The sequence below is a fragment of the Palaemon carinicauda genome, chromosome 2, assembly GCF_036898095.1.
Source record: "Palaemon carinicauda isolate YSFRI2023 chromosome 2, ASM3689809v2, whole genome shotgun sequence".
NCBI lineage: Eukaryota > Metazoa > Arthropoda > Malacostraca > Decapoda > Palaemonidae > Palaemon > Palaemon carinicauda.
In genome coordinates, this window is record NC_090726.1 from 100,660,795 (window position 1) to 100,672,993 (window position 12,199).

The window sequence follows — 12,199 nt, forward strand, 5'->3', positions numbered from 1 at the left end:
TATATATATATATATATATATATATATATATATATATATATATGTATCTAATGTACATATGATCAGCGTCACGTACTCATAGATATCCGCTTCATTAAGATGCCGTTATAGTACTTTTTATTTAAATAATGAACGTCAAAATTTATTAGCACTTTCAAGTTGAATTCTTTCAACAGCAGACGATGTCTACGTGATGAGAAACACCTTATGGAAAATTCTAGGCCTAGTTTTCCCTTACGATAAACTAGCCTAATGAACTAAATTAAACGCTGGGATAAATTTACTTATTCTAGACTTTTAGAATTATCTTTTCTTAGGAGGGAATTTATTGTGTCTTTTTTTCCGGAGTTTTTAAGACTTGGAAACTACATCATTAAAGATATATATATATTTCAATGTAAGTTGGACCAACTTTTGATTCATAGCATTTTTTAGAATTTACACAAAATCAAATATGTATTAACCCTTCCACAGACCCTCGGCTTTCTCATCTTTTTTATCAATTCTTTGCTTTCAATGTTGCTAAATTGCAAGACAATATCAATATATTGCCATTCCTCCTATAAATTGGTAACTCTACACTGTTAAAAAAAACGTAATTTTAATCGGAAATTTTCCGTAAAAATATACTGTTCTCAGCCGTATCTCAGTAAAATACAGGCGGCCGTAATTTTACCTTACTTTGTTATTATCTTTTACGGTTTGGTGACCGTAATATACCTCCTTAACGTAAATATACCCGATTTTAAAACGGTAAATGCCTGGCAACATTTATTCAAGGATTTTTACCGTTTTTTACTGCAAATTTTTAACAGTGTAACGTGAAAATTAAACATTGGCTGTTCTACTCTATTTTTCTAACTTAGTAAGGATATATATTTTGAGGCCTTTGTTCGACTGATGAGGAGGAGGATAATGAAGTAAGTCACAGAAAGAGATTCTCCAAAATTATGTCTTGTTGCCTACCTATATTAGAGAGAGAGAGAGAGAGAGAGAGAGAGAGAGAGAGAGAGAGAGAGAGAGAGAGAATAAACAAGCTCGCAAAACGGATAAATAGAGAGAGAGAGAGAGAGAGAGAGAGAGAGAGAGAGAGAGAGAGAGAGAGAGAGAGAATAAACAAGCTAGCAAAATGGATAAATAGAGAGAGAGAGAGAGAGAGAGAGAGAGAGAGAGAGAGAGAGAGAGAGAGAGAGAGAGAGAGAGAGAGAACAAGCAAGCTAGCAAAACAGATAAAGAGAGAGAGAGAGAGAGAGAGAGAGAGAGAGAGAGAGAGAGAGAGAGAGAGAGAGAGAGAGAGAGAGTGTATTATAAAATAAATCCACAAGGCCATGTATTCCCCTCCATTGTGTTTTCTTCATTTACTTTCCCTTAAGCCAATCACATGCAGGAGAAACCGCTTTATCTCACTTCATCTTTTATTCATTTTATTTATTATTCATTCTATTTATCATCCTTCACAGAATTCCCAATCATATTGTAATATAAATATAACGCGAAGAATATTTCATGGCTTAAAGCGTTCTTCAAGAAAAATGAAGAATTTCGGGGAGGTATTTTTGGTGAATATTTTCTTACTACGATAGATATATGATGATAGTGAAAATTGAATTGGTATTATATTTTTCTAAACATATTTTGTTGAGAGATTATAATGGTAATAAATTTCAAACTTCCACCTAAACGTATAATCGTATTATTATTATTATTATTGTTATTATTATTATTATTATTATTATTATTATTATTATTATTATTATTATTACTTTCTAAGCTACAACCTTAGCTGAAAAGCAGGATGCTGTTAACCGAAGGGCTCCAAGAGGGAAAATAGCCCAGTGAGGAAAGGAAATAAGGAAATAAACAACAAGAGAAGTAATGAACAATTACAATAAAATATTCTTAAAACAGCAACAACATTAAAATAAATCTTTCATATATAAACTATAAAACTTTAAAACAAGATGAAGTGAAATAAGAGAAAATAGTGTGCCCAAGTGTACCCTCAAGCAAGAGAACTCTACCCCAAGACAGTGGAAGACCATGATACAGAGACTATAGCACTACCCAATACTAGAGAACAATGGTTTGATTTTGGAGTGTCCTTCTCCTAGAAGCGCTGCCTACAATAGCTAAAGAGTCTCTTCAACCCTTATAAAGAGGAAAGTAACCACTGAACAATTACATTGCAGTCGTTAACCCCTTGAGCAAAACTGAATTATTTGGTAATGTCAGTGTTGTCAGGTGTATGAGGACAGGAGAATGTGTAAAGAATATGCCAGACTATTTGACGTATGTGTAGGCAACGGGAAAATGAGCCGTAACCGGAAAGAAAGATCGAATGTAGTACAGCCTGGCCAGTCAAAGGACCCAATAATTCACTAGCGGTAGTATCTCAACGGGTGGCTGGTGCCAGGGCCAACCTAGATGATGAAATATTAATGTGAAGGTAAAATTACATGATGTTTTGCAGATGCATTTGTAAAAGTTACAATCCACATCCGTTAAAGTACATAAGAGATCAATTGGAATTAATCCTTGGATGTCACCTCATCTGATTTATGGATAATAACATGAATTAGCTCAAAAAAAAAAAAAAAAAAAAAAAAAAAAAAAAAAAAAAACTTCAAAATTTGGTCACTTAATCCCAAGTTTAAACAAATTGCAAAATCTAAAGTAATCTTGTTGAATCAATAAAATTCTCCTACTTGCTTTAGGTTTTTTCCTGGTCCTGTCAAGCATAAAATCCCTGTGCGTTACAGTGCCAACAAGATCTGTTTATCGTATAAATTCTCATTTATTTAGAGTATCACACAGCGTATTAAGCCCTAATTATCGAATCCGCATTATCGAGACACTTAGAAAACAAGATTCTTCAGTTTCCTCTTGAAAGCCTTAATATCTCAGCCATTCGGATGCCTAGTGGGGCCGTATATTTGAAAGCTTTAGAACCTACGATACAGGTACAGTTGGACAAAGAAATTCCTGGCACACTTGCTCCGAAAACGTGCACACTATCACACCCTTACTTCGCGGTGAGTAACCAAGCAGATAGGGTAGAGAGGGGTGTCAGAGGTGGTGGACGGGGATTATAAAACAGGAACTCACCGCGCAGTAAGGGTATGGTTAGGCGCACTTCTTCAGAGCGAGGTGTTCCAGGAATACCTGCGTCCAACTGTACATCTTAGTTCCAATAAATCCAAGTAAAATGAGAAGAGTAATTAAAAAAAGAAGAGTTAGAAGACCTAAAGACAGGTAGGTGAGATCTCTCAATCAACCAACACCTTCCTGTCATCTGGTTACCTTTTCTCCGCCGATCAATCAACCCGAATTGTATTCCTCTCTCTGGTGAATCTTCCTGTGCGTCCTTCGTCTAATATATTCATGGAAATGCCGTTAAATATGACACCGAACCCATATATATTCATAGAGCAAACGCTCCCGGCGAAACATTGTTACTCAAACGGCTGTGATTGATTTGAGTCATTGATATGCATCGGCTCTCCTTTCGTGTAGGCCTACAGCTGGGATGATACACTTACTGCTTTGCTGGGAGAAGAAGAAGATGAAGAAGAAGAAGAAGAAGAAGAAGAGATTTTGCAAGTTACGTTGATATGATTCAATTAGATAGTTCATTGGCATTACTTGGTAGTTGCTAAAGGTCGATCTTCAATTGATTTTATACTCCTGGGGCAATCAGTTGCTTTTACTTCTTGTAGATTAGTTTCCGGGCAAAATTGGATGATATATATATATATATATATATATATATATATATATATATATATATATATATATATATATATATATACATACAGTATATATATACATATATGTGTATATGTATACAAATGTATATATATATATATATATATGCGTGTGTGTGTGTGTGTGTGTGTGTGTGTATGTGTGTGTTTAAGTTGAATAGATAATGTCTTGGTGGCGTTCAAATATCAAATAAATAGTTTAATTTCCAAAATAACATGAAAAATCCATTCAAATTTCTCCATTAATTATTTGGTATCGACACGCATTTCGATTCACTTCTTGAACCTTCTTCAGGACTACATTTAGTGATGGAATTACACTTTGATATAAAGCCATCAATACCTTTACATTAAAGTGTATGCACTATAATTGTTCACTGGCCACTTTCCTCTTTGTAAGGATGGAAGAGACTCTTTAGCTATGGCAAGCAGCTCTTCTAGGAGAAGGACACTCCAAAATCAAACCATTGTTCTCTAGTTTTGGGTAGTGCCATAACCTCTGTACCATGGTCTTCCACTGTCTTGGGTTAGAGTTCTCTTGCTTGAGGGTACACTCGGGCACACTATTCTGTCTTATTTCTCTTCCTCTTGTTTTGTTAAAGTTTTTTTATATAGGTGATATTTATTCTAATGTTGTTGTTCTTAAAATATTTTATTTTTCTTCGTTTCCTTTCCTCACTGAGCTATTTTCCCAGTTGGAGCCCCTGGGCTTATAGCATCCTGCTTTTCCAACTAGGGTTGTAGCTTAGCAAATAATAATAATAATAATAATAATAATAATAATAATAATAATAATACTTGTTTATGTATGAGCGAGCCACGCAGTGTTCACGCCAGTACAGTCTGTACTCAGTCATACATGAAAGAAAAAAAAAAAGTGATATCATACTTCAACTAAAATTCTTGACCAATGAATGATTTGAAGTTCTCTGGCATCCTGACAATTCTCGACCAAGAAACTACCCGACTTTATATCCACCTCCTGTAACTTTGTTCATCACATTTCACAAAATCCATCTTCGGCTCCGAAGCCAATTGCAATCGGCTATAGCAGGAATAATAAGTTCAGACCATTTTTCCCTAGCGTCCGAATAATCAAATTCCCTTTCATTCCAGTTAACTGGATAATTTGATTATTGTTCCACTGACAAGCTTCACAATGCACTGGAAGCCTCATCATGCATAGGAGCGAGGCAAGAAAAAGTCAAGGGTGGGCATTGTTGCTATTGTGATGCCGGAACAATGGCTCACATTCGCTTACAAATCTGCCTTTCATACCAACATTTGCGGAATACGAACGCACACCCCAAAACTGATTTTCCTAAATGAATGTGGACGTCATCGGAAGAAAACAGGAAATGAGATGTACAAGAATTAATTAAGCAAGAAGAAAACCCCAGGAAATGAGATGTACTGTATAAGAGTTAACTAAGCCAGAGGAAGAAAACAGGAAATGAGATGTACAAGAATTAATTAAGCAAGAAGAAAACCCCAGGAAATGAGATGTACTTTATGAGAGTTAACTAAGCCAGAGGAAGAAATCGGGAAATGAAATGTACAAGAATTAATTAAGCTGGAAGAAAAACCCATGAAATGAGATGTACTTTATGAGAGTTAACTAAGCTAGAGGAAGAAACCGGGAAATAAGATGTATAAGTATTAACTAAGCTAGATGAAGGAACCCTGAAATGAGATGTATAAGAATTAACTAAGCTAGATGAAGGAACCCTGAAATGAGATGTATAAGAATTAACTAAGCTAGAGGAAGAAAACAGGATATAAAATGTACAAGAATTAACTAAGCTATAGGAAGAAACCCTGAAATGAGATGTATAAGAATTAACTAATGTAGAGGAAGAAAACAGGAAATGAAATGTACAAGAATTAACTAAGCTAGAAGAAGAAAACAGGAAATAAGATGTATAAGTATTAACTAAGCTAGATGCAGGAACCCTGAAATGAGATGTATAAGAATTAACTAAGCTAGAGGAAGAAAACATGAAATAAGATGTATAAGTATTAACTAAGCTAGATGAAGGAACCCTGAAATGAGATGTATAAGAATTAACTAAGCTAGATGAAGGAACCTTGAAATGAGATGTATAAGAATTAACTAAGCTAGAGGAAGAAAATAGGATATAAAATGTACAAGAATTAACTAAGCTACAGGAGGAAACCCTGAAATGAGATGTATAAGAATTAACTAATGTAGAGGAAGAAAACAGGAAATGAAATGTACAAGAATTAACTAAGCTAGAAGAAGAAAACAGGAAATGAGATATATAAGAATGATCAAAGCTAGAGGAAGAAACCAGGAAATGAGAGGTATAAGAATTAACTAAGCTACAGGAAGAAACCTGGAAATAAGATGTATAAGAATTAACTAAGCTAGATCAAAACATTGGCTGCAATTTGAACTTTCGAAGTCCTAGGACAATGTCAATCTTCCTTACCTGTGCCTTTCATGACCGGGCTTTTAAAACCTTTAAAAACTGTGTGTGGTTTGTTTCATTTCTAATTATGGCTAAATATGAGGAAAGATTATTGTTACCTTTGTTAATCAAAACATCTTTGAATTCCTGACCTATTAAATGATACTGGAAACTGCTTTAATTGATAGATATCACATGGCTGAGGACTATGATGCGTGAAGCTGGAGATGATGAATGGAGAAGTATTGAATTAAAAGCTCAAGATAGAGACGACAGGCGAAATCTAACCGAGGCCCTTTACGTCAATAGACGTAGGAGGAGATGATCATAATGACATAAATTTTGTAATATGTTTTCCAGAGCATCTATCCATCCATTACAGTCATCTCAAAATATTTCATTTTTCTTCAAAATCTAATTTTATTTGAAGACACAGAGTGATCCAGGAATCTAGAAAAGACCAGTCATAGCAACAGTGATGTGACATATGATTTATTTTGTGTTGAAAATTACTCTAGAATGTGTTTTTTTTTTTTTTTTTTTTTTTTTTTTTTACTTTTGTTGATGTTTTGTAGCATAATTATCAAAGGAATATACATAGCAATCAAAGGGTACGCCATTAATTACATCGTAAGTAATGAATCCAGATATTCTCTCTCTCTCTCTCTCTCTCTCTCTCTCTCTCTCTCTCTCTCTCTCTCTCTCTCTCTCTCTCTACGCCGTATTACGAACAGCAAAGTATCTCATAACGTAATACACTTAAGAATCCTGGATTATCAGTTTTGGAAACTTTCCATTTCCTTAATATCTCGCAAATTCCAATTTGTTATCATATTTATTAATCTTTTAATTAGTAAAGGATTATCAAAATATCCTCGAAAGTCCTTTGAATATTGGAGATCCAGACGGGTTCAATATTTTTGTTAAAGAAAGGACAGGTCACTTAATTGGTTATTAAGTTTCTTTTTTATCATAATCTAGTCTTTTCGAAATCGTGTTATGTGCGCGTATTATTAACTGCTGTTAAAACAGATTTAAATCTAATAAACCTTGCAATTAGAACCACTTATGTAGATATTTTTGACTGGCCAGACACTACTACATTAGAGCCTTCTCTCTGGTTACGGTTCTTTCCCTTTGCCTAAACAAACAGCGAATAGTCTTGCCTATTCTTTTCAGATTCTCCTCTATCCTCATACACCTGACAACACTGAGATTACCAAACAATTCTTCCTCACCCAAGGGGTTAACTACTGTACTGTAATTGTTCAGTGGCTACTTTCCTCTTGGTAAGGGTAGAAGAGACTCTTTAGCTATGGTAAGCAGCTCTTCTAGGAGAAGGACACTCCAAAATCAAACCATTGTTCTCTAGTCTTGGGTAAGCCATAGCCTCTGTACCATGGTCTACCACTATCTTGGGTTGGAGTTCTCTTGCTTGAGGGTACACTCGGGCACACTATTCTATCTAATTTCTCTTCCTCTTGTTTTGTTAAAGTATTTATAGTTTATATAGGAAATATTCATTTTGATGTTGTTACTGTTTTTAAAATATTTAATTTTTGTTGGGGGCCCTGGGCTTATAGCATCTTGCTTTTCCAACTTGGGTTGTAGCTTAGCAATTAATAATAATAATAATAATAATAATAATAATAATAATAATAATAATAATAATAATAATAATAATACTATAGCTTCATATTTGAGAAGCAGCTATTCATCTCAACAGACATGTGATAAGTTTATAGATACAATGAAAAGTTATTATCATTATTAATACAAGCAAAGCTACAACCCTAGATGGAAAAAATAGGATGCTATAAGCCCAAGGACTCCAACAGGGAAAATAACCAGTGAGGAAAGGACACAAGCAAACTGATAGAACTCTAACCTAAGACAGTAGTAGACGAAGGTACAAAGGCTATGGTACTACATAAGACAAGAGAACAATGATTTGATTTTGGAGTGTCCTTTTCCCAAAAGAGTTACCATAGGTAAGGATTAATAAAGACTAGGTCACTGCCATTTAATGATGTTAAATGCAAAGCTTATCAGTAATACGTGAATTCCAAATCCATCTTGAGAGATTCTTACATTTGAACTGAATAAAACTAAAAGTGACATACATTATTCATATAACTGAAGATAAGTGCGTCGAGTTATTGTGGCTTGATTGATAACGCCTCTGCCTGATGCTTGCCAGACTCGTAGTTTCTTTAGTGGTTGCAACCTTACCATCCTTGTGAGCTGAAGTTGGGGGCGTTTGGGAGAGCCTATAGGTCTATCGAATAAAACTAAAAGTGATTTACATTATTCATTAAACTGAAGATAACTGCGTCGAGTTATTGTGGTTTGATTGATAACGCCTCTACCTGGTGATTGCCAGACTCGTAGTTCCTTTAGTGGTTGTAACCTTACCATCCTTGTGAGGTAAGGTTGGGGGGGGGGGGGGGGTTTGAGAGAGCCTATAGGTCTATCTGCTGAGTCATCAGCAGTCAATGCCTGGCCCTCCCTGGTCCTAGCTTGGGTGGAGAGGGGCTTGGGCGCTGATCATATGCATATGTGTCACTGTCCTTTGCCTCTGCCATTCATAAGCGACCTTTAAACATGTAAGTGATTTTTCGGAAAATGGATATATATATATATATATATATATATATATATATATATATATATACTGTATATATATAGGCATACATACACACACACACACACACACACACATATATATATATATATATATATATATATATATATATGTACATATATATAATACAAATATATACATATTTATATATATATGTATATATATATATACATATATATATATATATATATATATGTATATATATATATATATATATATATAAATATAAAAGAAGTCAAAAGTGGAAAGAAACATTAGATGTTTAATCGCTGAGAGGGAGGGTTTGAGGAGGTGCGAAATATCGAATCAAGATGTTGAAAAGAAAATTAATTAAGAATGTGAAAAAGGCCTTAAAGAGAATACGTTGGAGGAGGTTTTTGAAAGTGAAGAAGAGAAGAGAGGCGGAACTAAACTCGGACTTTGTCAAAGTAATTTTTTTTCTATCTAAGATTTCTCATCAATCTTCAAAGAAGATTTCTCCACCATATTTTTATATAATAATTTATCAAGACAAGATAATCCTCCACTCGTAATTATCCTCTAAAACCTTAAAATAGAACAAATACCTGAACAACAAACAAATTTGTTAGTCATCTCAACAAGTGCTTCCCAACCCCGAGAGTTATTCAAATATGCAAAATGGATTGAGCGAAATCCACTGACACTGAGCGAAATCCTTTGAAATTGAATTTACCCCCATTGAAATCGGACCCTAACTGTATAACGGCCGGGCTTGCGTTGTAATGGGTGGTATATTTCGATGTTTTTGTTACATTTGAGCACAGAATGGATGAAATTGGCTGCAATAGAAAAACGCTGTACACGTTATGAAAAATTAGCCAATGATAGTGTCTGTTTTTTCAATTATGTTCCCCCTTGGAGGACGGAGGGGAATTTGCATCGTTAGCAAGAGTGCTCGTAAAAGCGATTTATCTGGCGAGCATTTATGGATATTCATTATCAAAAGGAAATGAAATGTAATGAAATGCAATGTAATTCAAATTGAAATATTATGCTATTTTTTGGCGGTGCACATGACTCCAGTAATATTTAATTGATATTATTAAGTAATGTTTTTTTTTTTTTTTTTTTTTTTTTTTTTTTTTTTTTTGGTGGGGGGGGGGGAATATACAAATTTGATGGATTATACAATGGAGATTTTCAGATACATCTGGTGCGTACAAATAGTTCTTTATCTCTATCCATCTAATTTCTCTTCCTCTGGTTTTGTTAAAGTTTATATAGTTTATATTGGAGCTATTTATTTTGATGTTACTCTTCTTAAAATATTTCATTTTTCCTTTTTTCCTTTCCCCATTGGGTTATTTTCCCTGTTGGAGCCCCTGGGCTTATAGCATCCTACTTTTCCAACTAGGGTTGTAGCTTAGCAAATGATAGTAAAGTAATAATAATTATTGTTTTTTTTTGTATGTTATAGGAGTCGATTAGCAGCATGTCTATTTCGGTAGGTAGATTGTAAAATCTTGATATACAGTACATATACACTATATATATATATATATATATATATATATATTATGAACCTATATATATGTATGTATTTACAGTATATATACATATGTGTATATACAGTAAGTGATTTATATACATACATATATATATATATATATATATAGAGAGAGAGAGAGAGAGAGAGAGAGAGATAGATATATATGTATATATATATGTATGTATATTTATATATATGTATATATATATATATATATATATATGTATATATATATGTATATATATGGGTATATATATATTTATATATATATATATATATATATATACAGCTTTATATATGTTATATAGTATATGTATGATTATGCATATATTTGTTGTTATATAAGTAAATACACATACATATTCCTATACAACTGTATATATGTATATTTTTGCATATATATATTTATGAGCGCAGAGAGAGAGAGAGAGAGAGAGAGAGAGAGAGAGAGAGAGATAAATGATCACGATTATCACTTCATACACAATCGCCTTCTTCTCTACAGCAGTCACGAACCACATCACCCGCCCCAGTTCTCCAAATCCCCAGGTCTCTTCCTCATCCAGGGCATTCACAATCCGGGAATGGCTTCGGCCTTCGAATGAACGTACCCTTGACGCACGGGAGAAAAGACCCGAGCAGATTGTAGCAACAGGTGCTTCGGACGAGCAATTTAGTTTATTTTTTTTTTTCACCCTCGTGTTTTGTTGAAAGTAATTGCATCCACAAGTGAAGTATTCTTCTCTCTCTCTCTTTTTTTATTTATTTCGTTTTGTATTGATGAATTAATTTCATATAACGTTGCTGAATGTTATTGTTAGGTTGTGAGAAAGGAAAAATTCTTCTCTTATCTATTGAGTCAATTTTTATTGATTGAAAATTCATATATATTTTTTTTCTATGTCATAGATATGTATATCTATATATTGATTGAATCTGTGATTGGTTAACAATGTCCGTCCTACAACTCAATTAAAAATGGAAAAAGGGTACGCTGGGATTGGTATAAAAAAAAAAGGAATCAATTATAAAATATAAAAAGTTGGAATAGTTATTGGATTAATTAAGAGACTGATGAAATAATCAATAAACAGATTAAAAAAAGGAATAGATTTTTTACACCATCAATTGCAGAATCTATTTGTGAGCGATAGTCCACGATCGAACACGGTATTGATTGATTGATTTTAATTTTTTCTTGCATCCCGATGCAAACATTGTGATGGAAATAAGATAGGAGAAATAATGAATGATGTCCCTTCTAGCTCGGAAAAGTTTCCTACTAGCTGATTGGTTAGAATTATTTTGTCCAACCAATCAGCTAGCAGGAAACTTTTCCGAGCTAAAAGGGCACCCCTCTGACTCAGTGCAAATGCACTAAATTAAAAAGATTCAGTGTTTTATCAGAGTACTATACTCATTTTTCTTTAATGAGGCGCATTTGCCCTGACTCGCAGCGGTGCCCTTTTAGCTCGGAAAAGTTTCCTACAAGCTGATTGATTTGAATTCTTCTTGCCCAACCATTCGGTTAGCAGGGAACTTTTCCAAGCTAAAGGGGCACCAATGTGAGTCAGTGCAGATGCACCTTATTAAAAACATGAGTAGGTATTTTATCCAATAACTATACTCAATTTTCTTTTTAATGAGGAGCATTTGCACAGACTCGCAGAGGTGCCCTAGCTCGGAAAAGTTTCCTACTAGCTCATTGGTTAGAATTATCTTGTCCAACCAATCAGCTAGCAGGAAACTTTTCCGAGCTAAAAGGGCGCCCGTGTGAGTCAGTGCTAATGAGTATAGAAAATTGTACCAACCTTGTGTCACACGATCGTACATAGTTCATTTTGTGAAT

At 34.0% G+C, this 12,199-nt stretch overlaps 1 protein-coding gene across 1 annotated transcript in view; it reads left to right on the forward strand.

The window, feature by feature from the left end:
• Positions 1–6,404: 6,404 nt before the first annotated feature.
• The window catches only part of LOC137618713 (uncharacterized), a 27,318-nt gene continuing 21,523 nt past the window's right edge, over positions 6,405–12,199 (forward strand). The window contains exons 1-2 of the mRNA XM_068348873.1: positions 6,405–6,507; positions 10,856–11,005. Of these exons, the coding sequence (XP_068204974.1) occupies positions 6,405–6,507; positions 10,856–11,005 (253 nt within the window). The remainder of the gene's footprint in view (positions 6,508–10,855; positions 11,006–12,199) is intronic.